This window comes from Giraffa tippelskirchi, chromosome 10 (assembly GCF_054371585.1).
Source record: "Giraffa tippelskirchi isolate mGirTip1 chromosome 10, T2T-mGirTip1v1.2.pri, whole genome shotgun sequence".
NCBI lineage: Eukaryota > Metazoa > Chordata > Mammalia > Artiodactyla > Giraffidae > Giraffa > Giraffa tippelskirchi.
Window position 1 is genome coordinate 20,782,341 of NC_137284.1, and position 26,668 is coordinate 20,809,008.

At 54.3% G+C, this 26,668-nt stretch overlaps 3 protein-coding genes and 1 long non-coding RNA gene across 7 annotated transcripts; 2 read left to right on the forward strand and 2 right to left on the reverse strand.

The window, feature by feature from the left end:
* The first annotated feature begins 289 nt into the window (after positions 1-289).
* ESAM (endothelial cell adhesion molecule) lies at positions 290-9,011 on the forward strand. 2 transcript variants are annotated; one of them, XM_081535132.1, is made up of 7 exons: positions 290-507; positions 3,975-4,171; positions 5,469-5,670; positions 5,838-5,993; positions 7,395-7,521; positions 7,818-7,937; positions 8,161-9,011. In XM_081535132.1, the coding sequence occupies exons 1-7, from the start codon at positions 438-440 to the stop codon at positions 8,474-8,476; spliced, it is 1,188 nt and encodes a 395-aa protein (XP_081391258.1). In that variant the 5' UTR covers positions 290-437; the 3' UTR covers positions 8,477-9,011. The 2 variants fall into 2 exon arrangements, with proteins under 2 accessions (XP_081391258.1, XP_081391256.1); XM_081535130.1 differs by having other exon boundaries at positions 7,395-7,517; positions 7,811-7,937.
* LOC145523916 (uncharacterized) lies at positions 8,947-12,722 on the reverse strand. The gene is made up of 4 exons (XR_014066962.1): positions 12,513-12,722; positions 11,409-11,513; positions 9,977-10,186; positions 8,947-9,412 (listed from the first exon to the last, which is right to left on the reverse strand). It is a non-coding gene; the product is annotated as an uncharacterized LOC145523916 (long non-coding RNA).
* Positions 10,114-15,327, forward strand: VSIG2 (V-set and immunoglobulin domain containing 2). Its single transcript, XM_081535154.1, has 7 exons — positions 10,114-10,174; positions 10,520-10,683; positions 11,474-11,681; positions 12,473-12,631; positions 13,571-13,690; positions 14,034-14,178; positions 15,144-15,327. The coding sequence occupies exons 1-7, from the start codon at positions 10,114-10,116 to the stop codon at positions 15,271-15,273; spliced, it is 987 nt and encodes a 328-aa protein (XP_081391280.1). The 3' UTR covers positions 15,274-15,327.
* Positions 15,328-15,561: 234 nt separating this feature from the next.
* On the reverse strand, positions 15,562-23,034 carry NRGN (neurogranin). Of its 3 annotated transcripts, XM_081535173.1 has the most exons (4): positions 22,887-23,034; positions 17,026-17,252; positions 16,794-16,811; positions 15,562-16,384 (listed from the first exon to the last, which is right to left on the reverse strand). In XM_081535173.1, the coding sequence occupies exons 1-2, from the start codon at positions 22,899-22,901 to the stop codon at positions 17,031-17,033; spliced, it is 237 nt and encodes a 78-aa protein (XP_081391299.1). In that variant the 5' UTR covers positions 22,902-23,034; the 3' UTR covers positions 15,562-16,384; positions 16,794-16,811; positions 17,026-17,030. The 3 variants fall into 3 exon arrangements, 2 of the variants coding, with proteins under 2 accessions (XP_081391299.1, XP_081391298.1); XR_014066956.1 differs by lacking the exon at positions 16,794-16,811 and having other exon boundaries at positions 15,562-16,409; positions 16,974-17,252; XM_081535172.1 differs by lacking the exon at positions 16,794-16,811 and having other exon boundaries at positions 17,010-17,252.
* Positions 23,035-26,668: the final 3,634 nt, after the last annotated feature.

Genomic DNA, 26,668 nt, shown 5'->3' on the forward strand with positions numbered 1-26,668 from the left:
CTCCTTCCTAGCCCACGCAGCGGACGGGGAAGGGTATGGCGTGGTCTGAGAGGTCAGGACCCTCTCTTCTGCCCTGGACCCCCGCCGGCTGCGAGGGCTCCACGACTCACCCGACCCCACCCTGCGTCCTGGCCGGGTGGAGGCCGCGGGATCCGGCTGTCGGAGCGCGAGGATCGCCCCCCTGCGGCGGGTCACCCTGGAGCCCCGCCCGGGAGGACGGCGACCTCTCCGCCCCCTGGAATGCCCCGCCCCCCAGTCCCCGGCGGTCCCCACCCTGCCACCGGCACACACACGCAGAGACTCTGTCTGGCCAGAGCCGCCCTTGGTATCAGTGGTCCGGTTCCCGCATCCGCTCCAGCTGCCGGGCAGCCTGAACACCTGTCGGTCGGTGTGTCCCCGAGCCGGCGCCCCTGACTCCGTCGGGGCCAGGGAAGGCCATGATTTCCTTGCCCTGGTCCCCTGCGACCAGCTTGCTGCGGGTTTTGTTCCTGGGGCTGACTACTCTCGGTGAGTGAAAGCCTGGAGCTGGAGGGGACCTGAGATGGGAGATGGGATGAATCCCACCCTGAGGGGGTGGTTTGGGGCGCTGATGAGGAGCTGGGTGGGACAGGATTCCCGCCTCCAGCTCTTTCCCTCCCAGCACTTATACTTTCCCCTAGGTTGGGTGTCACTGGCTGGTGCTGATTTCTGTCCCCTGTGTTGGGGAACAGCCACCGCTTTGGGCGCAGTGTGTTTGTGGCGGGGGAGACCGTTTGTTGGAACCATTCCTCACCCCCACTCCCCACCTCCACCAGGCAGAGCCAGATGAGCTGAGCTGCTAGAGGAGACACTGGCTAAAGAGCTTAAGGACTTAACTCCAGCCCCCCTTCCAGCCCCCCACCCCACACACAAGCTGATGTGCAAGAGCCCCTGGGGAATTCCCTGGTACCCCAGCTTGAAGCAGGCACAGACTTCACCTCAATTCCCAAGCCTTGATCCTCCCTCTGGCCCCCTCCTCCTGCTTCCTGCCCTGGGAATCAAGGGAGGTGCCCCCAAAGCTTGACCGTGAGGTCATGTAGGACACAGGAAGTGGAGGAGGGGTTCGAATGCCTAGAGGAGCAGAATTGTGACCCCCCCCCAAGAGGTCCATCACCCCTGTTGGTTCCCTGAGCCAAAGGGACAAAGGAAATAGAGAGGAGGGCCTCAGAGAGTCAGAGAGGAAGGCCACCTCCTTGGGGCAAGTGCTTGAGGACTGTGTGAAGGCCTCCAGGAGCACCCAGAAGCTGGGGTGGCCGGGTGCAACATCTGGGAGAAAAGGACCCATAGGAACGAAGCTCATTATAAACCATTTCACATGCTGCCTCCCAGGCTTTCTTGCCATCTTTCTTCAAGGATCCTGAATGAGGGTGAAGGGTGGGTTTGTCCGGCTCAGCTTTAATTCCTCATTTCTCTCAGGCTGGAAGTCTCCAGGGCAAGTAAGGCTTGGAAAGAACCACAGTGATGGAGACTGAAATGGGGACCATCCAAATCTCATCCAGGTGCTCTTTAGCCCAATCTGTGTTGCAAGGGTTTCAGGGCAGGAAGTATTAGGGTCCCCAGACAAAGTGGGGCTCAAGACCAGACTGCCAGCCCCTCTGAGCTTGGTGGGCCTGCTGCAGGATCCCTCCACTTCTCAGGCACCCCTCTCCCAAATTCAGCATCAACTGTCTCTTTTTCCTGCATTCTATCCTCAATTTCCCCATTCCCCTTCCTGCTGGGGATCTCTGAAGCAAGGCAGAAAAATTCAAGTTAGTGTCCAGGGCGTCACCCAATCATCTGTGGCTCTCCTGCAACCCTTCCTGTTTCTATCCGAGCTCTGATAACTCTGAGCCTCAGTTTTCACCCTGAAGGTGCAGGCTTCAGCATCCCTACATCTCCCCACCCCCACCCCCACCCCACACCCCACACCTCCCACCCCACCCCCGCTGGAGATTGCCAAACTCTCGCTGGCCACTTGAGGGTTAAATGGTCCTCTGGATGGTCAGCACTTTGGGAGATACTGGCTCTACTGGGCTCTGCCCGACAGGGTTCTACCCGGAGGCCCTTATGCTCCCTCGCGGCTCAGCGATGCTGCCCTTGGGGCGTGAGAAGCCCGCGGGGGGAGTTTCTCAGAGAAAGAGGGAGACTAAAAATAGTAGCCCTGGGGAGCCAGCCCAGAGCCCATTTTCCCTCTCCTTCGCTCTTGCCTGCTCCACAAGTTGGTCTGGAGAGGCCTAGAAGGGTGCCTTCCCTGCCCCGGGTTCCTTCACTCAGACCGCCCGGCCCCCTCTCCTCTCCCTGTGGCACCTGGGAGCAAAAAGGGCCGAAGAGTTGAGGGGTTGCTGGATCGGGGGACACCCGGGATCAGAGCAGTGAAGCCTGGGGCCCTCTCTGGCTCCTAGCTGACCTGTGTCTAGGCCTCAGTGTGTCCAAGTTACTACTGCCTTACCCTGCCCTCCCCTCTTTGTAAAGTGACATTATAAACGCAGGACCTGAGCGAGGGGCGCCTAGGGCGGAGGCGGCTCACTCTTCTCCTGGGACCCCGGCAGGTTTCCGGCGGGAACTGTGTCTGGCCGCTGGGAGTGAGCTGCAGGAAGGCCCGGCCAGGGCCTGCGCCCCCCGCAGGCCTCTCTGGTGTCGGGGCCAGCCGGTCAGTCCTCAGCGGGCAGCGGGCTCCTTGAGGCGGAAGTTGTTTTCGCCTGCAGAGCCTCCGGTCCAGCGGAGCCCTCCGCATTGTCTCCTGGCTTATCACTGGGCACAAGTTTCCTGCTCAGCCCTCAGGGACCCTGCCAGGAAATGGGGAGGGGGGTGCTAAGAAGGCCAAGGAATTGGGGTGAGGGTTCTGTAAAGACGCGCAACCAGGAAGCGGAGGGGGTGGCGCGCATCCTGGCCGGATCTGCTCCTGGGCCCTCAGAGGCCTTCAGCCGGCCTCTAGGAGGGTGGACAGCCCGGCCTGTGTGCGGCCTCTGTCCGCTCGGCGGCCCCCTGACCACTACGCAGAGATGGCATCTCAGACTCCAGTGCAGACCGTTGAGGACTTAAGAGCCTCAGTGAGAGCCAGGCGAAGGACTAGAGCCGCCAGCATCCTCAGGCCTGGCTTCGGACAAGCCCAAGGTTATTGACTTTTGATTGGGCCTCTCCACTGCTTCTCCAAAGGGCAGTAAGGGAGTGCTCCTGGATGCTGTGACGCAAGCTCTGATTTGACAGTCCCCTCCCTGAAACCCACACCCCCGGCCACCTCCTGAAGGACAGCCACAGGCGGTCCTTTTGTACCCGATGGTCAGGGGACTTTCCTTCTCCTCCTAGCTCTGCCAAGGTTCCCAGCGACCTCAGAGCACCCCCCTCCATCTCTCCTGGGCCCCCAAAAGGCCTTTGGGAGGTTTCCTGGGGGGGAGCCCACGTGTGGGGACCCAGCATGAAGTCGTGGAGCCCAGCAGTCACTGGGCCGCACTGGGCACTGGCCGCTCCAGTCTCTCTGGCTCGGAGGAGTTCTGAAGGAGCCGCGGGGTTAATCGGTAAACAATTAACCCTCCCGCTCTCCTCTGCCCATCTGGTGGAGAACTGCAGGAGATGGGAACATTGTTGATCCTGACCGTCGTCTTTCCTTCTTGGCTCATGCCCCAGGGAAATTGCGGGAGCAAGTGGCTTAAGTAGAGTGTAGATTAAAGGTATTAAATATGCCCTTCCTCTTGGGTGTCTTCCCCTTCTCGCTGGAAATCTGCCCCCTCCACTTGGTGCCCTGAAATCTGGGCCTCTGGATACAAATAAATGCACAGACACGGGTCCTATCCTTGCTACAAGCCCGCGGGGCTGAGGCTGGTTAGAAGATGCGGTGATGGAATCGACCATTGCGGGATCACAGGCCAGTGGGCCCTGGGCAGTCTTGGGGGAGATCCCAGAGAGGTTCATCCTCTGCTGCCGCCGCACTGGTCAGGGTCCCCGGGCTCCGCGCTCTACCCCACTTCTCTCCTACCCAGCGCCCCCGTCTCGGGCCCAGTTGGAGGTGCACGTGTCCGCCAGCCTCACAAAGCTACAGGCGGTGGAGGGAGCAGAAGTGGTGCTCCCTGCGTGGTACAGCCTGCATGGGGAGCTGTCTCCGACGAAGCCCAAGCCTTGGGAGGTGCCCACCGTGATGTGGTTCTTCCTAGAAGGGAAGGATAAGAATATGAGCCAGGTGAGGGAACGTCTGGGCAGGAGGCTAGCTACCTACTCGAGGCAGGGCTGGGGGGTGCGCAGTGGGAGGGGTTTGGGGGAGGGAGCGGAGAGGGGTGGGGAAGTGGATTGGGAAGAGCTGGCGAGGGTGGGAGGGGTGGCCAGGGATGTCAGGGAAATGCAAGGTCCTTGTCACCGGTTCAAGTTTTGTTTTGATCTTGGAGGCTTTCCCCCACCCATCCATTTCTCCTTTTCCTAGGGTTCCCTAGAAACCCAGCACACCAAACACTGCCAACTAGAGACGCGTTTTACTTTGCTGGGTGAGGGGGAAAGTGGGGACTGAGGATACAGGAAACAGGAAGTTTAGGGCAGGTGTCACACAACTTTTAAAAGTTGAGCATCTTTCTGTTTTCACATTATCTGTCCTTTGGTCGTGGCCATAGGCCACAGGTCACAGTAAGCCCACTTCCCAGATGATTATCTGCCCTCCACCCCTTTATAACCCCCTTGAGAGGCAAGGGTGGGTCTCTTCCTACAGTCTCTCACCTGTCCTCCTTTCCTGACATCAGAGGCAGATTCACCCAGAAGCCAGGGAAATGTCATTTTCAGAGCACCTTTCTTACATGGGCTCCCTGCAAGGTCCTAGGAAGAGTGTTGAGGGGGGGAGTCTTTTGATAAATAGGGGATGAAAGCATATGAAATATGAAAGCAACTTAGATCACAGGAGTAGAGCTGGGACTTATACACTGGAGAGGAGGATCTTCAAGAAAAAGAAAATTTTATAAGATATTTTTTCTTCTTGGCTCTCCCCCTGTAGTCTGTTTCTTTCATACGTTCTCCCCTTATTTATATGGTCCCCTCCTGGTGGCTCAGATGGTAAAGAACCTGCATGCAGTGCAGGAGATCAAGGTTCGATCCCCGGGTCGAGAAGATCCCTTGGAGAAGGGAATGGCTACCCACTCCAGGATTCTTGTCTGGAGAATTCCATGGACAGAGGAGCCTGATGGGCTACAGTCCAGGGGGTCTCACAGAGTTGGACATGACTGAGCAACTAACACACATCCATTTTACCACTTTCTAAACACCCACTGGGAGATGAAGTAACAGCGTCCAGGGAAAGAGGACCTGTTCTGGTGCAGAGGATTTGGGGTGGTGAGAGGGTGGCTAGGGAGACAGAGGTGCATGGAGAACTGCTACAGGTTAGAGGGGATGGTGCAGGTAAGGGGTATTTGAGGACTCCCAGTTTGGGGGAGGGGGACTAGCTGAGCCCTGGGCACAGAGCAGGCACGTGATAATGGGAAGTGTTCTGCCTTCACCAGGTGTTGGCGCACATAGGTCAGGTCACATCAGGCGAGCCTCGAGCATCCCTGGTCCACCCCATGCCCTCCCGGAACGTGTCACTGCGGCTGCGGGACCTGCAGGAGAAAGACTCCGGGTCCTACCTCTGTTTTGTGAACTTGCAAGACAATCAAGGCACTGTGAAAGGTCACAGCAGCAAACATTTAGAGCTCAATGTGCTAGGTAAGTGAGAAGCTTACCCGTGAGGTCAGGCAGGCCTCTCCCCCAAATGACTGAGGGGGAAGGCTGGGGGAGGGGCAAACAGAGTGACAGAGGGTCCATGTGTTGGGGGAAGAGTGGGAGCTCCTGGTCCCCTGATGTGAGTTTTTAACCTGTCTCCCCTCCCCCAGTCCCTCCAGCTCCTCCATCCTGCCATCTCCGGGGTGTGGCCCACGTGGGGACCAACGTGACCCTGAGCTGCCAGTCCCCAAGGAGTAAGCCTGCTGCCCAGTACCAGTGGGTGCGGTCACCCCCATCCTCCCAGGTTTTCTTTGCACCTGTTCTAGGTGAGGGAACTTCCAGAGACAACTCAGAGTATGGCTGGGGTAGAGGAAAGATGAGGGCCAGAGGGACTGGCGTGCAAGGGGAGGCCATGCTGAAAAGCACTGTGGTAGGGGGGTGGGGGGAAGGAGGGTGTGGGGAGGGGGCTGGGGAAAGAGGACCTGCCAAGTGCCGACAGGTGCTAAAGACTATGTCACTCAAGAGACACTGGGGCTAGAGGATCTGCCATTCACTACATGTGTGACTTTGTGACTGTTTCCTCATCTGTAAAATGGGAGTATCAGTAGCACACCAGCTGGCTCAGTGGTAAAGAATCTGCTGGCCAATGCAGGAGACGCAGGAGAATGGGGGTTTGATCCCTAGGTCTGGAAGATCCTCTGGAGGAGGAAATGGCAACCCACTCCAGTATTCTTGCCTGGAGAATCCCATGGACAGAGAAGCCTGGCGGTCTACAGTCCATAGGGTTGCAAAGAGTTGTACACAACTGAGCATGCACGCATGAATACCACCATAAAAAACACTTGGAGGGAGCTGGAACTTTTTTTTTCAGTTTTATTAAGATTATTGATGGAACAATTTTAATATTGTATACCAGATGCTTTGGAAGAATTATTCTTCATTTATTAGCTGTGGTAAAGGTATTGCAGTTATGTGGGACAGTATCCTTATATTTTGGAGTTTCATGCTGAAATGTTTATTTTAAAATGTCTTGAGAAAAAGAGAAAGAAATGAAATAAGTGAGGCAAAATGTTAGCAACTGTGGGTATGTGGGTTTTCATTTTGTTCCTCCTTCTACTTTTTATTTGACCATTTTTATAATAAAACTTTTTATTTTTTTTTTTTACTTAGAGCTTACATAATAGTTTTGTTGTGAGACTTTTATAAATTAGTACATGTAAAGAACTTAGTCTTTGGTGAAGAGTAAGCAGCCAATAAACTTTAACTGTCAAAATCATTAGATTATTTCATACATTCCTTTCAACACCATCAATTAGGTCATATCACCCCATTTTATAGGTGAATAAATTGGGACCCAGAGATAGCAAGTAACTTTCTTAAAGTCCCTATGGCCTGTTCTGGATGCCACGTTTTCTAATTCCTCACTCAATGTTTTTTTCTCTCTTGCTACTCAGAAATAAAAGTAAAAATCAGGTTTTGGTTTTTCTGGGCATCACTTCCTCTTTAGCCTTCTTTCAGATATCACTTGGGAACACTGAGCAGTGGAAATGGAAAAGGGTAGTGAGCTAGCAGTTTGGCAACTGACTGTCACACCTTTACCTTTCATCAGGGATTCAGATAGCTAAGTCTCCCAGAGAGTCAAAATAGACATTCCAGAGGAAGGGCAGGGTGATTTTTTATGGGAAAGGGGATCGATCCTTGGACTGATGGCCAAATTGTGTCCACAGATGCCATCCACGGGTCTTTAAGCCTCAAAAACCTGTCCACTTCCATGTCTGGAGTATATGTCTGCAAGGCCCACAATGAGGTGGGCAGTGCCCAGTGCAATGTGACCCTGACTGTGAGCACAGGTCAGTGAGGGGTAAGTGTGGTTAAGGAGAAGATTGATCAGTGGTGGGGGTGGGTCAGCAAGAGAGGGGAGGAGGGCTGTCTGCTGAGGCCTCTCGTTATAACAGGACAAGGTGCTTGTCTTGGTTAGGTGTTTGTGCTGGTGTTTAGTCAGTGACCACTTACTGCTTAACAGTCACCTTCCTCTTAACAAAGAGAGAAACTGGGTATGGTGGCGGTGGGGCTGAGGGGCAGTGGGATTGGAAAGGGCTGGGGAATGGCTGAGAGTCCGCCTCTGACAGGAAGGTTTTTCCAGGGCCCAGGGCTACGGTGGTTGCCGGAGCTGTCGTGGGCACCATGGTCGGACTGGGGCTGCTGGCAGTGCTGGTGCTCTTCTACCAACGCCGGGGCAAGGCCCTAGAGGAGCCGGCCAATGATATCAAGTAAGTGTCCCTGGTCTCTGCCAAGATGAGGGCTCTCCTTGGGGACTCAGGCAGCTCCCATCTAATGTAGGCATGGGCAGTGGCTGAGACATCACTTCTATGGGCAGATTTTAAGGGAGGAGAGTTGAAGAAGAGGAGAGGTGAGAATAAGACAAAGCATATGGAAACTCTCCCCTCCTCCCCCTTCTACCTTCTGACCTCTTATCACTTCTTTGATGACTAGGGAGGACGCCATCGCTCCCCGGACGCTGCCCTGGCCCAAGGGCTCAGACACAATTTCCAAGAATGGGACCCTTTCCTCTGTTACCTCGGCGCGAGCCCTCCGGCCAACCCACGGCCCTTCCAGGCTTGGTGCATTGACCCCCACACCCAGCCTCTCCAGTCAGGTCCTGCCCTCGCCAAGGCTGCCCAGGACAGATGGGGCCCACCCTCAGCCAATATCTCCCGGCCCTGGGGGGGTCTCTTCCTCTGCTCTGAGCCGCATGGGTGCTGTCCCCGTGATGGTTCCTGCCCAGAGTCAGGCTGGGTCTCTGGTGTGATGGCCCAGCCACTTGCCGGCTAAGCCATCTGGTTTCTCTCCTTCCTGCAAGGTTCAGACACCCCTGGCACAGAGGCCTGAGATTGGGAGGGTGGCCGCCTTCCAGACCTCTGGTCCTCTGCCCTCATCTTTCTTTACTATGGGAAAACTGAGCCTCAGCTGAAACCCAAGTTTCCAGGAAGCAGGAGAAGAGGAAGTGGACCTGGGATTAGGAAGCACTCTCACCCCAGGCTGTCTCTAAGTCTGCAGTGGGATGCTGCTGAAATTGCTACCACTGCCTCCCCCTGATCCCCAGGCCTGGCGGGGACCACCAGTCAACCAGTCCTCCCGGTCCCCTTGGTCTGCACCTGACCCCACCTAACCTCATCCTTCACTCCCCGCTCCAGCTCCTTGCATTAATATAACCTACCCTGCTGGCTTGGTTGGGTTTTGTTGGGGCAGGGGATAAGGAAGATATTTTTTTCAACTAACTTGAAATGCATGAGTTTGTTTTTATGTCGCCAACTTCAATAAAGACATATTGTGTTTGTATGGAATGTGAGAGTCCAGTCGTCTTTTCAAACTTGGAATTCCCAGGGAGAAGCTGACTCTTGGGATGATGCAGAGAGGACGGTACCCAGACTGTGGAGCCCGCAGGGCTTCTCCACACAGCCTCCAACTTGGCTTCCTGGCTCAGGATAGCTCTTCTAGAGTCTTTACAAGGGTCGTGTACTGTCAGGTGGTGGTGGAGAGGCACAGAGAACCTGGGGCGGGGAGATCCTAACTCACTTTGAGCAGCAAGGGGATGAAATCGGTGACTTTCTGCTGGAGCTCACAGCTTGGGTGCCTGTGCAGTTAATCTTCTGCTTCCTCTTCAAGGGCAGGGCCTGAAGAACCTGACCCCTCCTGTCTTCTCCCAGACCACTGAATCCTTCCTGTCCATCCAGCAGTGATCCCCCTGTACTGAGGCAGAGCCAGGCACAGGATGTAGGGCTGGTGTGTCCACACTAATCCTGCCACACCCTTTCCTACCAAGGGCGGGGGCTTCTCTAGACCTCAGTTTCTCTGCCCAGGTAATGGGGTGGCTCTGGGAAGGGGGCGGGGTTGTAGTTTCCATGGAGACTCCTGTCTCAACAAGGGATGCTAAAAGGGCCAAAGAAGGGGTCTCAGGGGAGAAAGGGGTCCCCGAAGGGCTCAGGAGGAACAAGACTCTGTGAAGGGAGTGGAAGGGGATGGTGGGGGTCTTAGCCTGGGGTTCAGGCTCACAGTGTGAGACCCCAAAGCGGTGACATCATCTCAGGTTATCAGGATGCATCTCTTTTCCTCCAGAGTCCCTCTTTCCCTGCAGAGCTCCCGTTCTGATCCCTCCCCTTCCCTGGAGGGCCCACCCCACCCCAAACCCAGCCTTCCCCACCCCCCATGCCTGACAGCTTCAGAAATTGGGGGAAAGGGGACAACAGAAGGGGGTAGGGTGAGAATGAGTCCCGTATTGGGCCTAGAGGAGGGAGGAGCCCTTCCTTACCTGAGGGCCCGGCCTCTCCCCTTGTTTGCTCTGAGATAGCCAGTCTCGCTGCGGCCCAGCACCAGCAGGCTGCCCGGTGGGCACTCCCTTCCTTCTCCCAGACCCAGACACTCAGACGGACCAAGAGTTGGCCGGACATGGCCTGGTTCCTGGGGTCCTTCCTCTGCAGGTTCCTGCTGGGCTGGGTCGGCTTGAGTGGTGAGGAGGGGGCTGGCGGATAGGGGTGAAAGCGGACAGGGAGGGGATGTGGAAGGCTGCTGGGAGGGTCAAGGACAGAGGCTGGAAGATGAGTTGGGCCTCTCTCGGGAGGGTTTAACCACCACCCAACTTCTGTTTTTCTTTCCCCAACAAACACACCCTGGGACCTGGCCCAGTCTCAGTCCTTTCACCCACCAACCTGGCGGGGACCTGGGCTCCTCCCTCCCGGAAACCTCAGGTTTCGGAAAGGGAGGGATGGAGAGGAGGGAGCTGAGCCCTGGCAGAGGGAGGCCACCCAGACCGGGTCATCTGAGCCCTTCCCCCGCCGGTCTCTGGTACCCCCAGTTCCCGGGTTGGCCGTGGAGGTGAAGGTGCCCTCCGAGCCCCTAAGCGCACCGGTGGGCAAGACTGCGGAGCTGACCTGCAGCTACAGCACCTCGGTGGGAGACAACTTTGCCTTGGAGTGGAGCTTTGTGCAACCTGGGAAGCCCGTCTCCACGTCCCAACCGGTGAGCTGAGGGCACCTGAGCGAGTGGGGGGCCTTCCTGCCTTTGGTGGGCTTGACAAGGAGAGGCAGGACCAGGGGACCCACCTAGGATGAGCGCAGGGGGTCAGAGAGAGTGCGTTTGGGGATGAAAATACTTGGATGAAAAAAATCAGTGGACTCTTTCTAGATCTTCTTAGGAACACAGTCTGCATGACCCTGAATCACATACACAGTCCTGCAGTTTGTAACTTCCTACCCCATAGTTGGACTTCCCTGGTGGCTCAGTGGTAAAGAATCTGCCCGCTAATGCAGGAGATCGGGATTTGATCCCTGGGCTGGGAAGATCCCCTGAAGGAGGAAATGGTGCCCACTCCAGTATTCTTGCCTGGGAAATCCCGTAGACAGAGGAGCCTGGTGGGCTACAGTTCGTGGGGTCACAAAGAGTCAGATGGGACTTAGCGACTTAGCGACTTCCCTATGTGAGTGCAGCTCCAGTGTCAGTTCATAAACTCACGGAGGCTAAGCTGTTGTGATTAAAAGCAGGATAAAATGCTGCCCCTTCCAGGAATATTTGCTCTCCCTCCCCACCCCCCCCACCCCTACATTGAGAGCTTAAGTAGCTGAAAGCAACCAATCTAGTTCATTCAGCACCTGGGAAGGGATGATATTTGGGGACAGATAGACCTTCACAGTTCTGGCTACAGGGTATCAGCTTCCCTGGCTGCTTTAAGGGAGGGTCTCTTATACCTGCTTTGAAGAAGGACTGTAGAGTTGACACCAGGTGGCAAAAGGCACATTCTGCTTCTCCCCAGATCCTGTACTTCACCAATGGCCAGCTGTATCCAACTGGTTCTAAGGCAGAGAGGGCCAGCCTGCTTCAGAACCCCCCGACAGGAGGAGTGGCCACCCTGAAACTGACCGATGTCCGCCCCTCAGACACCGGAACCTACCTCTGCCATGTTAACAACCCACCAGATTTCTACACCAATGGATTGGGGCTGATCAACCTTACTGTGCTGGGTAAGGCAGGCTAGGGACCCACCAGCCACCCACATTACCTAAAAAATTGCACTCGCCTTGCTAAATCTCCCCCATCCTGCTTTCTAGCCCAAGCACCTAACTGCACAAGAGAGCTTGAAGGAAAATACCCCTTCCTAAAGTTGTCTAATCTTACCCCTGCTCCACCCTCCACAAAGAATGCCTCCTCCCTCAGTGCCTAGTAAATCTCTCCCACAGATAGGGATCTGAGTCATCCCCCAACAGCTCCATCTTTAGGGGAACCTCCCATTTGCAGCTAGATTCTGTTCCTCTCTAGGTTAGCTGCAGAGAAAAGGTATGGCCAATTAAAGGAAGAAGGCCTTCTATCACTAAGCACTAACTTCCTGTTCAGAGCATCCATCTCACCTCAAACTAGAGCCTGATTGGAGATGAGCAAACAGAAGAAACTATTAAAGGGGCTGGGGATGTTGAGATGGAGAAGAGAAGACTTAGGTGATGGTGTGTAACAGCTGCAGTCAAATATCTGAAGAGCTGCCTTACGGAGGAGAGATTTTTTTTCTTTTTTCTTTGTGGGCCCAGAGGGCAGGAATTGGGACCAATGGGTGGATATCATATTTACACAAATTTGGCTTGACATGAGGAAGAATTTTCTAACAATCAGAGTTTCCAATAGTGGAAATCACTTCCTGGAGATGAGATGGTGTGTGAACAGAGGTGGACCGCTATGTGGTAGGAGTATTAAAGCAGGAAACCTATCCCTTCATGAAGGTGGGGCTAGAAGAACGCTAAGATACTTCTTGTGATTTTTGCAGTGCCCCCCAGTAGACCCTCATGCAGTCAGAGTGGTCAGACCTCTGTGGGGGGCTCTGCTGCCCTCAGATGCATCTCTTCCACGGGAGCTCCCAAGCCAGTGTACAACTGGATTCGCCTTGGAGCTTCTCCTACACCTTCTCCTGGCAGCATGGTGCAAGGTAAGGGTCCAGGCCATCAAGGAAGACGGGACTCAGAATCTGGGCAAATCTGACTTCCAAACTCCACACACCCACAGTACAAGTTCCATGCCTGCAGGTGTGAGACACATGGCTGTATCTTTCCCCTACTTCATCCTTGGCTGCCTTTACTGCTCCCTCTTGTCTTCCTGTACCATCTGTGGCTGTGTGGTCCTGGGAGCATTTCTCAAGCTAAATGTGTTTCTGATATCCTGGAAGACAGTGGAAGGCAGGGGGTATTCTGTGACTCCCACTTGTCTATTTCGGGGCTTGGGGTTCCTTGTAGATACCTTAATGGTCATGAATCATTTCCAAACTTCCTAGAGAGGAAGCCAAGGCAGAGTAGCAAGGACTGGCTTGAATCTTCTTCAGGGGAATCACATAGCTGGCTAAGAGCCTTGGCTTTTCAGCCTCCTCATGCTGGCTCCAGTGCCCTGGCTCCCCTTCCAACCCCAGCAAACCCCTTTACCAATCCAGAGAGCCCCCAGGTCACCTCCCGATGTGTACTCTTCCTTGTAAAGGGAGGGTAAGCAGCTTAGAAGAGCATTTGGGTCAGCTTAGAGGCCACTCCAGAGGACGCAATTTCTAGCAATCAAACCCTTTCCGCCAACCAAGAACCTGACATCAGCCAGTAGGCAGCCCACCCCAATTCCACTGCAGTTTCTTCATGTGTGCCGTTTCCCTTCCCTGAAAAGGCAGCTGTGTAGGGTGGAAAGAGTACAGAAGTTGCAGTGGTTTTGACACTTCCTCTCTGGGTCACCTTGGACAATTACTTTCCTTCTGTGAGCCAGTTTGCCCACTTATAGAACGAGGTTAGTTCCTTCCTGATAGGGTTGTGGTAAGGATGAAGTGAGATACGCTTTTGTCATAGTGTAGCTCACTGTGAGTTGAATGAGTGATGGACACTTCTTTACCCTCCAGATGAGGTGTCTGGCCAGCTCATTCTCACCAATCTCTCCATGGCTTCCTCGGGCACCTACCGCTGTGTGGCCACCAACCAGATGGGCAGTGCGTCCTGTGAGCTGACCCTCTCTGTGACTGGTAGGGGGTGCTGGGCAAAGGCTGGGTTGGTCTGCCTGGGTTGGGGGTCAATGTGAAGCCATCTAGGGCATCAAGGAAGGTCTGCTGCTCTGATGATCATGTGTCTCCTTGTGTGTGTGCTAAGTCGCTTCAGTTGTGTCCGATGCTTTGCGACCCTGTGGACTGTAGCCCCCCAGGCTCCTCTGTCCATGGGATTCTCCAGGCAAGAATACTGGAGTGGATTGCCATGCTCTCCTCCAGGGGGTCTTCCCAACTCAGGGATCAAACCCAGGTCTCCTGCCCTGCAGGCAGATTCTTTACCATCTGAGCCACCAGGCATTTATCTCCTTATGTGTCTCCTTAGACCCTTCCAAAGGCCGAGTGGCTGGGACTGTCATTGGGGTGCTGCTGGGCGTGCTGTTCCTGTCCGTGGCTGTGTTCTGCCTGATAAGGTTCCAGAAAGAAAGGAGGAAGAGGCCCAAGGAGACATACAGGGGGAATGACCTACGGTGAGCAGGAGGGCTGAGGGCTGGTCAGGGTGGGAGGAAAGGGCTTGAGTTAAGAGTTGGTGACTGCAGCTCTCAAACTCTGACACCTTAAGGGGTGTTTCAGGGTGAGGGTCATGGCTCAGCCCTGGGCTTTGGTGGTGCTGTGGGTGCAGTGCGGCTTGTGTATTTCAGCATGTGAGTGAAGTGTGCAGGGTGGAGGGCTTGGTTCATGAGCTGCCCTCTCCCTCCTAACACTTGGAAGAATGTTTTACTTTTCACTTTTAAGGAAATTTTACATACATCAACAGGCTGTGGAGGCTGGGAGTTGTTTGTCCTGAGCTCTCAGCTGAGTCTAGTTCTTCTCTGTCGGAAACAGAGAGGTAGTAAGGAAAGGAGAGGCAAAAGCTGCCTGTCATCAACTTTAGCTGTCAGCAGTGGGGTCCAGAATTGGGCATCATTTCTCCAAGTGTGGTCTTCACATTGGGAGAGTGCCTATGTGCTAAGCTGCTTCAGTCCTGTCCAACTCTTTGCGACCCTATGGACTGTAGCCTGCCAGGCTCCTCTGTCCATGGGATTCTCCAAGCAAGAATACTGGAGTGGGTTGCCATGCCCTCCTCCAGGGGATCTTCCCAACCCAAGAATGGAAACTATGTCTCTTATGTCTCCTGCATTGGCAGGTGGATTCTTTTACCACTAGCGCCACCTGGGAAGCCCAGTCCTGAGATTACCTGAACTAGGAGCTTGTGAAACATTCAGATTCAAACCACTTCCTATTCCTCCTGAAGCAGAATCGCTGTGTGTGTGTGTGTGTGTGTGTGTGTGTGTGTGTGTGTTGCGGGAAGTGATGCGGCCTGGAATCCTCATTTCAACCAAAATTCCAGGAGGATTCCTACGCACAGTAAAAATGAGAAGTCCCTGGGCTAGAGGATGGGTGTGCTCTGAGGAATGTGTCCAGCTTTCACTAAGAATTGCCTGTATCCCATCAGGGAGGACGCCATGGCACCTGGGATTTCTGAGCAGCCTTCGGAAAGGGCAGATTCTAGCAACGGGCTCCTGGAGAGGCCCCCCTCTGCCAGTACGGTGACGACCAAGTCCAAGCTATCTATGGTTGTCTGATTTCTCTCCTGATCCCTGAGGGGGAATATCAGAAATTAAAGTCTTGGGGTACCATACTGTCTCCCTCTTCGTCCTGCCAGTTTAGCAAATTCCTCTAGGCGGCCCAAAGAGTATTCCCAGAAGGGATGCTGTAGGCGGTAAGTTTGGTTCCCAACGTACCTTCTAAGCTTGGTTTCCCTCCTCCCTTCACCGTTCCACCTCCACTTTTTGGTTTGGTCAAGGGAAACTTGTTCAGATGTCCAGCGGTGGCCTCATGCACCCAAACTCCCTCCCTTCTGGCACCCTCTGAACACTTGGACATTCCTCTTTATTGTTCACATTCCAACCCAGCACAGTCACATGCACACACGAAGATAAAAACCCTCCCGGCCACAGCCCCAGGAGCCCGTGGGGGCGGGGCCAGCAGGAGCAGGGGCGGGGCCGCGAAAGACTCCTCCTACCGAGCCGCCCCCGCCCTCGGCGTTCGCGTAAACAAGCTGAGAGCTGGAGAGGCGGCTCTCGGGGTACGCTGGGGAGAGGGGAAGGCTGATTACAGGCAGGCTTGGGGTTGGGGCGTGACATGGCAACTTCCCTTCTGATCACTGCCAGGGGCATCCGACATCATAAAAACCCTCCTCCCCTCTCTCCTCGCCCCGAAGTTCTGGACTAGGCTGGGGCGTGAGCGGCGCAGCAAAGACGCAGGGGCGCCCCCTTTAGCTGCGCGCGGAACTAAAGGATTACTTTTTTTTTTGGAATGTTCTTGAGCCACGCTTAGGGCGCCCTCCGCAGTGCGCGAAGGGAAGCACGCGGAGGCTGCGGAGAGAGAGCTGCATGCTGGGTGCGGGGAGAGGTGGGCGAGAAGCTAAAGAAGGAAGATTTAGGGGCGCGCGGATGGGGGGGGTGGGTCAGGGTGGGAAGGAAGGGCAAACGGGGACAGTACTAGACTGGAGAGCTAACTAAAAGGGCACGGCCTTAGCGACTAATGGACGAAGTGTTCCTGGGAGAGGCAGTCTCTGGGGGAAGCAGAGAGGGCTCCTGAAGCTGGCAGGTTGGTGGAAAGGAGAGGATCACAGACACGGCAGGGAAGTCTCGTCACTGCGAAGGGGACGCGGCATCCATCTGTCTCGGGAAACTGAGCAGAGAGAAGGGGTGAGCACCTGCCCGCTCCCAGTACTTTCTTCTCTCCCCTCCGTCCTGAACCGGGGCACCCAGGGCAGGAAGCATCGGGGAGCCCGGATCACCCGGGACTGCCCACCCGGAGTCACTGAGCTAAAATGAGCCAGCGGCCGGTAGGTGTGCGAGCCGCGGGGTGTTTGTGACCCCCGAGCCCGACTTGTGCAGTCCAGTGCGGGTGACAGATGTGTCGGTCCAGGTGCGTCCCGTCGCAGCGTCAAGTGTCACCAAAGGTCAGAAAGCCCGCAGGCGCAGGGGCATTTCCCCTGGCTGGGAGGGGGTTGGGGGCGGTCGGAGGGAAGGGGTGGGTCTGGGGCTTTACTTTCACTCAGGGGTCCCACCCACTCCTTCGGAGTTGCATTCATTACCTTCGAAAATGCTCAGTCCTTCGGTCCGGGGCGAGGCAGAACGGAGGTTAGAGATAGAAACAGGTGAGCTCTCGAGCCCGCAGCCTCCTCCCCACCACGCGCCCCCACCCCACATCGCCAAATTCCTTGGCTCCCTCCACGCCCCTCTCCATCCCCCAGTGCTCTTAGTCATCCTTGCACCTTCGGAGGAAGGGGCCCGGTGTCGGGAAGGAGAGCCTGCGGCCCGCCTCACCTGGCCTAGTCTCCGCTGGGGCCGCCGCCCGCGCCTCCCCGGGCGCCCCCAGCTCCGCCTGGTCCCCCAGGGCCCGGGCCCTTCCGGCCGCGCTCTCCGCTCTTTATCTTCTTTCTCGCCATGTGGCCCCGGAAACTCGCCTGGATTTTGGCAGCGGCCGCGTTGGCACCCGGATCGTCCAGAGGGATGTCTAGAATGTCGTCGTCCGGCTTGGAGCAGGCGCTCTCCTGGGGGGGGCGGGGAAGCGGGGGGGGTGTTTCTTGTGGGGTGACTCGGCCGAGATCCCCGAGAGGGTGGGGTAAGAGGAGAGACTTGAGGGACTGAGGCCAGGATGACGCGGGAGTGGGAAGCGCAGAGAGGGGCTAAGGCAGGGCCCCGCACTGGGGCGGGGTGGGGGGAGACGGTGTGTGTGTGTGCAGTGTGTGTGCGCAATGTGTGTGCGTGTGTGTCTTGGGCAGCGGCAGAGAAAAAGGAAGGTTCAGGGTCAGGTGGACACAGTTGTGTTCCCAACTCGGGAAAAAGAAGCGCACAGTAGATGTGCTACAAGACAGCCAGGTAGCTGTGAGTGAGCCAAGGCTCCAGCCAGCAGCCCAGTGAGGGGAGCCGTCTAGCTGTCTGGAGGGTGCACGCTATTACTGGAGAAGAGCAAAGTAAACCACGGCAGGACTCCTGGATATGGCTGCCTTTCCCCATCCTCAGAGGGTGCCTCTGGCTCAGAAGGGTCCCTGCTGAGTCCAGGATTCCCTGGGAGAGGGTTTAGAAGAATCAGCAGGCTGTCTCTTCGCTGAGTAAAATCACCCCAGAGCTCAAAGCTGGGATGAGGGTGAAGATGGGGCTTACCCTGCAGTGGGGTAGCCTCCCCCCACCCAGGGCTAGAGGCCAGAGACTGTTTCCCCATTCACGCTCCATTCTGCACTGCTCCAAACACAAGAGAGAGGGGATGGTCTGCAAGAAGCTACGAAGAAAAGGCTTCACTTCCAAAAAAGACAAAGGAAAGATAAGCAGCAGCAAGAAGCCCTTTCCATGAAGTGCTCAAGAGAAAGAAAAGAATAATGACAATAGTTCCTAATACCATTGAAGCACTGCCCTTGTTCCAGGCATGGCAACACAAGGTTTTACAGATGTTGTTTTATTTAGCCCTAGCAACAACGCTATGACGTACCTTTTATTGTTATCCCAGTTGACCCCTAATCAAACTGAGTTAAGTGTTGAAAACCTACCTGAGGTTGTACAGGTAGTTATCAGGACCAAAGAGTCAAGTCTTTGTATGTCGGAGTCCAGAGTCTATTTTTAACCCCTGCCTGTGTATATGCTAAGTTGCCTCAATTGTGTCCGACTATTTGTGACCCAATGGACCATTGCCCGCCAGGCTCTTCTGTCCATGGGACTCTCCAGGCAAGAATATTGGAGTGGATTGCCCTGCCTTCCTCCAGGGGGTCTTCCCGACCCTGGGATCGAACCTGGGTCTCATGTGTCTCCTGGTTCTTTACCACTAGTGCCACCTGGGAAGCCCCTTTTAACCCCTACTCAGCAGATAAGCAAAGGCAGTCAAGAAAATGAACCATGCTCTACCACTTGCTAATTGAGTGGTCTTGGGCAAGTTTTCTAATCTTTTCCTGTCTCCATTCCTTCATCTGAAATCAGGTTCCTCTGGGTCATGGGGAAGAATAAACACTGTGATATGCAGAAAGTTTCTGGCACAATTTAGTCGCTCAATTAATGGTAGCTATTATGATTCTTTTAAATAATGGTAATTTGATAGAAAGTTGTTTCTGTAGATTGAAGCAGTCATGTAAAAACAATTTCACAGGGAGCAACTGAAAAATAAGGAGATCCGACCAAACAGCTTTGAGGTGAGATGGGAAGCTTAAGGTTAACTATGGAGTTAAAAGGGCATTTCTCCTTCGAACTGACCCTCTAGCTTCTAGGAATTTCTCTCTTTTTTTTTGGCCTGAGGACTTCCACTACACTTGCTGTGTTTTTCTTTCTCTGGCACGAGATTACTAAGAGTAATTCAGTTCCATTCTTTTCTCTTCCATCACCTGTCCAGTTCACGGAATTGAGATGAGTGTGCGTGGGACCTCAGTGACCACTGCCCCAACCAGATCCCACCCCAGGACCTGCATCGGTTTCAATCCTAGATGCCTAAGTCTAGGTTTACAAAGGGCTTCCTCTCATCATGGTCCCCAAGGTTGTCTGCCTTTTATGGGCTTCAGAGATCTTTGGTTTGTGCTCAAGATGTCCACAGTTGAGTTAAATGCAGGTGAATGGTGTTATCAAGGGCTGGGGTGGCTGTGGAGGGCCTGACACACTCTTTTTGTCTTTCCTGGGCCTACTGATCTCCCTGACATCTCATTCCCCACTTACAAACAGAAACCACTCTTTTTTGGATCCTCGATTCTCAGAACTCAAACCTTTCTTGGGGATATTCTTAGGGAACGGTGAAAGTTTCTTCTCCAAAGAGGACAATGATCAAAAATGCATGCCCAACGCCCTCCCCTGAGCCAGCAGCTGTAGAGGTTGAGCGGAGGAAGGGGTATCTTCCCCCAGACATGCTCAGACCCACCTGCTGTCACCACCCACCCCAGCTGCATCCAGAAGGGAACAACAGGCAGAGCCACCCCCAACTCACTGCTCCTCCCCAGAGTCCACTCCCTCTCCCTCCAGCTGAGTTCTCAGGGCAGAGCTGGAGGGACAGTAAAAAGACCCAGGAAGGGTGCCTAGGTTGGTGCCTTCCAAAACCAAGATCTGATGGTGTGTGCCTGAGAGCTCTGCATGAACTAGGGGGCTCTTGGGAGGGGGAGGCGGACAGTTGTGGGCAAAACACGAGTCATGGCTCTTGGTCCCAAACATCACTTCAGCTCTGAGGGTCTCAATATCTTCAGCCACATCTAGAAGTTGGCCCCAATTAATGCAGTCTCCTTCAGCTCCGCTGTCCTAAAGGCTTTAAGAATTATCCCTGCCTACTGCTTGTCATATGCTGGGCCCTGTGCTAAGCACTTTGCACCCACTGGTGGTGGTGATGGTTTAGTTGATCAGTCGTGTCCGACTCTTGCAACCCCATGGAGCCCACCAGGCTCCTCTGTCCATGGGATTTCCCAGGCAAGAATACTGGAGTGGGCTGCTGTTTCTTGCTCCAGGAGATCTTGCCGACCCAAGGATTGAACCCGCGTCATCCGTATTGCAGGCGGATTCCTTACTGCTGAGCCAGCAGGGACGCCCTCATTTAATCTCTATTTTACAGGTCAAGAAACATCCGAGACATTTTGCAAATTATCCAAGGTCACAGACACAAATAGTGATGGGATTCAGAAACCTGTGCGGTGAACCACTGCCTCAGGGCAGGTAATTATTTCTATGAGCGGGATCAAGTCAACTAGACTAAGTGAAAAAAAAAAAGTCCAAAACTGTTTCTTTGCCTTTTTATATTAAGTGATTCAGGAAAAGTCAGATATTTGTGACTATGTAAATTGGCAACTGGTACATCTGAATCAACAACTCTTGCTCTTAAAAAAAAAAAAGCAGGACCGTTTTCTTCTCATTTCTGTTTGAGCCTCCTTACCAAGGAGAAAGAAGGGAATAAGGGAGGACTAGGTGCTGCCCAAACACCAGGTTGGACAGTCAGCAAGGAGAGCCCAGGATGGAAGGTGAAGAGGGACTCGTTCCCAGCCTCCCAGATGTGCTCTGTTCACTATGTATGTCCCAGCTTCCTCCCAGCACAGAGCCCAGCCCTCCACAGAATGGAGATGGGTAGGAAGATGCTCAGGCCCAGCCTTGCCCCAACCGTCAGCCCTGATACCTCTTCTTGGCCCCCCTGCACAGCCTGACAGTGGTGCTGTCTCTTGCTCAGCCCTTTAGCCCTGCCCACCTAGGACAGGACCGGAAAGGGGGAAGACATCTGTGTACAGGATGCACTGGAGGAGGTGACCCAGAATGCGGGGCCCCTGGGATAACTGTGTGTTTGCCTCGGCTGTACTATTTGAGCGAGCAGCTTCTTCATTTTTAGGGGACACTTATTCCAACCATGCCCACCAGCCCCTCAGTATGGCTTTCTGGGCACTCAGGAACATGGTCCAGGGCAGACCAGGGCCCACAGGCAGGCGCCTGACATCCTACTCTAATTAGTCCTGCAGGTGCCAGTGGGGATAAGTTACTGTCCTTCTCTGACTTTTTGGAGTCTTTGCTCCCGCATTTCTTTCCATTTACCATGATTCCTGACTTATCTTCCCCACCATTCTTACCATCTGGGCAATATTTCCTCTCCCCCACAGGCATACCCAGCACCCACCATCCATTTATTTTCTGTTTTGTAAAACAACACTGTGGGGTGAGGAGCCCAGGAACCTCCATTAAGAGCCCAGTTCTCCTTTCACAACCAAAAACTGCTTCCAGGAGAACAACAGAGAGGAAAGGCTGGAAGAAAATATGTTATCGGGGCTTTCTCCAGGGGTGGGATTGTAGATGATTAACATGTTTCTTTTTTATACTTTTCTTCAGTTTAAATTTTTTTTTCTGTTATGAGCATATTGCCTTTATAATGAGGAAATATTGGAAATGTTTATAGGAGGGGTTAAATTACAGCTGTTGGAATCAGACAAGTCTAGTGTTCCACCTCCACACTTAGAAGCTGTGCTTCCTTGGGCAAATCATTTAATCTTTCTAAACCTCAGTTTGCACATCTGTAAAATGGAAGAATATCTACCCCACAGGGTTGTCGTGATGGTTAAATATAAAGTGTTAGTTACATGGTAAGCATTCAAAAATTGACAACAATTATTTGTATTAATAAGAGCTAATCATCATAACAACCACCACAAGCACTTGTCCCTAAATTCTTTCCGCCTCTTGGTACTCAGACACAGGGAAACCTCACCTCTTCTAAACTGGGCTATTCCTTCCATCCAAACCTCATTTTCCCCCTTTTCTAAGCCATATGGTGGAGGGTGGGGAGCAGGCAAAGTCATAACTTCTTGTGTCATTAGCTGGGTTGACCAAATGGCTGAGACTACAAGGACTTTGGAGTCGGACTTTCTCCATATGTAAGGACTAAAAATAAATAAATAAAAGTAACAAGTAAATAAACAAATACAAACATATCGTATACACGTATGATCACCACTCCTCGGATGTGCCAGGAGCCTGGTCCTGTGCGAGGCGCTTTCACGCCCGCACCTTAACAGCAACCTGCTTTGGCGTCAGGTCTCCTTGTGGGCGCTGACAAGTTGCAGACACTTCCTTCCCTCGCCAGCAGGGCTCTCTCGCGGTCACTTCACCCAGCCCCCTCCAGAGCTAGAAAGCGTTGGAGGCCGGGCCAATCCCTCCCCAGGACCACACGGACTAGGCTCTTCGCTGCCCATCATCAGTACTAAGGTAACCAATATGAATTGACTATCTCACCCGGCGCTGCACAGGACGCGAGGATCACCAAGGTCATCCTGTCCGCCCACCGACGGCGGCAGTAGTGGGATGGGGATTGGGGTGGGGGCCGAAAGCCAGGGGAAAGGAGTCGCGGTTGCTTCGCTAGGCGACGGTTTCCAGCGTCTCCCTTGGGAAGTTCCTCTTCTCGTCTAACCTGCAGCTTCCCTGTTGCAGAGCCTTGCCCAGCTCCGGGTCCAACCTAGACTGCTTGGCGGATGGGCGCCCAGACGCCCCCGCGAGTTGGGGAGCATTTTTCCTAGGGCTTCCAAGTCAGGCGGGCGCCTTTCCACCACCCACCATTCGCATCTCAGCAGGCACCCTATGGCTCCTAGGTCTTCTGCACCCACTTCCATCCCTCATTCCCCACTCCCCCTCCAGGAGCTTCTCGGTAGCCCCTTCCCCAGACCAAGCTGAGTGCCCGTGCCCCAGGCCCGCTCACTTACGGTGCAGCAGTCCATGTTTGATGTCGGGGGTGCTTGGCTGGGAAGGAGGCTGGCTCAGGGGGTCTGAGCGGTGACGGGTGGGGACCCTGGGGCGGTGGCGAGGCAGCCGATCCGCGCCGAACCAGCCGTTTAGCTCTCGGGTCCTCTCTCCCGCGCTCGGCTCTGCTGGAGAAAGTATCTTGAGCCCTGCGGAAGAGAAGCCAATCAGGAGAAGCCCTCGGCAGAGTGGGCGGGGGGATTGGAGGCAGGGCCACGCCCCCTCGCACCTCCCTCTCCTCGCCCCGCCTCCTGCCCCAACCCCTCTGCCTACACACTTCCATCCATTCCTCCTACACACCCCATCCTCCCAAACTCACCCCCCTACCCCCAGCTTGCTGCCGAGGCGGCAGACTGCCAAGCAGATGTATGCCGGCGCACGCAGAAGGAGGACCCCGACATCCCGGGCACAAAAACACTCGCATCTGGGCACAACACTCCTCCCACCCGCAGAGAGAAAACCATGCACCCCTCACCCACACTTCCACAAACTAGCTAGAGTCCCAAATATGGTTCCCTCTACCTTCCCTCCCCCCTCAGGCCTCAAAGAAATAAATGCCCCCCTAGGATGTGCGGTTTAAAAGTATTGTCATCACTCTGCGGTGGAATGGGGAAGGTGTGGGTACACAACCTGGTGGTGGGCACACGTAAACACAAAAGCTCACACCAGAGCCTCACACGCCAATATATGATACTCCCCAGGCTCACTAAAACGTGCACTTCGACATGCAGACACAGCCTGCAAAAATAACTACACAGACCTTGTACACACACTGTGCAGATACACGCAGACTCTCTGTTATGTGCACATACCAGCACACATGTACACAGCAATCACCCTACTGGAAATGTCTGCATTACATATCTATCTATCCATCCATCCATTTATATGTTCTGCACTAACAAGACAAAATCATATATACACGACACCCATTTGGTGTGTGTATATATATATATATATATATATATATATATATATATATATATATGGATATACACACCCTTCCTTCTCACTCCCCAAACCACACCTCCCCAACCTCTTGTTCCATTGCTTCTGAATAAGACAAATACTGGCTACTCTCACCCTTGCCCCTGGGAGGGGAAGAAAATACTCTCAACCCCAGTATAGGGAAATATCTGAAGTCATCAGTTCTTTGGGTCCATGGTGGAGGAAGGATGTGGGGTTTGTGAGAGGCTTGGGAAGGGAGATATGGGAGGAGGAGCCTTGTGGGAGAACAGCCTGGTGGGGGAACAGCTTGCCAACCTCCCCCAACCAGTCAGGGTACCAGAGATAACAGTGTGGCATGCTAGTGAAGAGGTTGGGCCACCTCTGAGAAAACTGGGAGGCCCTTCTCAGCTGAGGTCCCAGAGGAGGGAAGGAAGCAAGGATGCCTGCTCTTCAGGTGTGTGGACTGGAGCCGAGGGGAGGAGGGGGAAAATGCCCTGTGGCTCTGGCTGGGACAGGGGATGCTGAAACAGCACTGATGTGACTCCACAGCCACTCGCCAGTCCTAGCACGGCTGTCACACGCTTCCTTCCTACCTGAACATTTGGGCTTTGCTTGCCAAAGGGAAAATGAGTGGAAAGGAAATTCTGGTGGCCACTCAGGTTGGGGGCAGGGTTAGCGACCTTGTCCCCCCAGGCTGAGCTGGATGCTGGCTGGGATTCCAGGCCCTGGGGTGTAGGGGTATCTCTCTCAGCAGGTTTGGGACCCACCCACCCTTTAACTGAAAATCTGTTCCCCAGTCTGTCTCTGGCACATCCTTCATCCCCCACCCCCAACCTCCACCAAATGGCAGAAAGTCCGGGGAACTCGGGCGCTTGCCTACATGAGGGCCTCGGTTTGCGCCAGTTCCGGTTAGTTTTCAACTCTGGGTTCCAGAGGAAATAGGGAAGGAGGGCCCGGGGGGCACACTGGGTATCAGGCCTGGACTCCGTGCTTTGCTCTTCCCAAATTAGAGCTGAGGCATTCGGGATTGAGTGAGTTTGCAGTAAAGTCTCCCAAGTTGCTAGGCAACATCACTCTGCAGCCTGCACTGCCTCTGGGCCCTTCTTCCTGCTGGTCAGAGCTGAAGAGGGGGTATCTTATTAATGCACCCCCCTTCAGACCCCCGCGCAGGCAGCACAGCCCTTTCCTCCTCCTGAACAACACCTTTGTGTGGAGGTAAGGGTGTCTCTGAACACCTGCAGGCCCAAGGGACAGTGAATACGCGACTGTGGTTCCACCCGGAAAACAACCATTTCAGCAACAGCCCACTTGAGGCGCCTACGCAGAACTGGCCACAGCGCTTGTCAGGGGGATGGGCAGGCGCCAAGGTGAGGAAAAGGTAGACAGACAGGAAGGCAGAGACAGGAATAGGAAGGCAGACACCCACAAACTCAAGTATCCAGAGGGGAGCAGCACCACGGATGTCCCCATGTAATGACACCTACATGCACACACACACACACACACACGGGTCACACATCTGCAGAGACATGTACTGTGGGCTCCTCACCACACAGTCGCATCCAAAGACACACACAGAAGCGGACCCCTCCACCAGCACGCATGGAGGGCACGCACGTCCTCTGGTGAGGGGTTCCTCTTCTGGACTAGGTGACTCAGGTTGTCAGCAAGTCTGGCTGGGTGGATCTGTGATTCTCGAATCAATGAGAAGGAAAGGAGATGGGAGCAGTGAGGACTGAGGGGTCCAGCGACTTTGAGGAACTGGCGAGACTAGATGCCACTCCCCACAGAGAACTGCCTGGCCTGGGGCCTGGGGCCAAGGTCAGCCTTTGGAGTGTTACCTGTTAACCCGCTGGGCTTGGGCCCTGCATTTATCGTCCTTGACTCTTCACATTTCAAAAACTCCCATGTCTTTACCGACTCCCACTGCTATTGAAGGAGGACTGCAGGCCTAGACAGGAGAGGAACTCTGGAAGGGCCTTGTTTGAGAGTGAGCTGGGGCCCGTGGGTGCAGAGGGGAGGCTGGACTCAGCAGGGAGTAGGGAGGTGGAGGGCACAGAATAGAAGGCAAAGCTGGCAGAGGAGGAGATGGTTCGACACAAGAGAGGATAAAAGATGGATTAGTGGGAAGCTTCTAGGGTCCAGTACAGATCCTTCTTGGGACAGATGGAGGGGGATTTAGAGAGAGCTGGTCCTTGTAAGCGGAGACAAACGCCAAGGCACATGGCAAGCTATTTGCCAAGACTTGTGGCTCCCCGCTTTGGAGTGGGCACTTTCTGAACATAACATCCTAGCTCTAACCCACAGCGGGACTCCACGGTAAGACAAGGGTGGGAAGTGGGAGGCTGCACCTTTGGTGGAGCCGAACTGGGGGCTTCTTAGGTCAGGATTTTGAGTGGAAGGGGTGAGGGTAGCAGGAAATTCAGTTTTCTCTGCAAATATTTCAGCTTTTGCTGTGGTAGTATTTTTAGCAACTTGGTTGGCAGAGGAGGAGCCCGGGTACATTTTTAAAGGGGCCTCTACCAGACTGGAGGTCTCCGCCCACCCTCCCCCCACATGTCAGAAAGGCAAGGAGGAGAAAGCACACGGCATTCAAATCTAAAAGTCGGTTTTGCTAGATGTTAGGCCACCGTGAAGTCACCTTCGCGGGCAGTCGTTATCTGTTTTCATCAACATCATTCTCATTAGCACCCCTATCAAGAGTAAATATTTCTCCAATTTCTGCCATGTGTAGGGTGCTGCTCCAGACAGGATAGAGCTTAACAGGACACACTTGGTGAGACAGGGAAGCGAACAA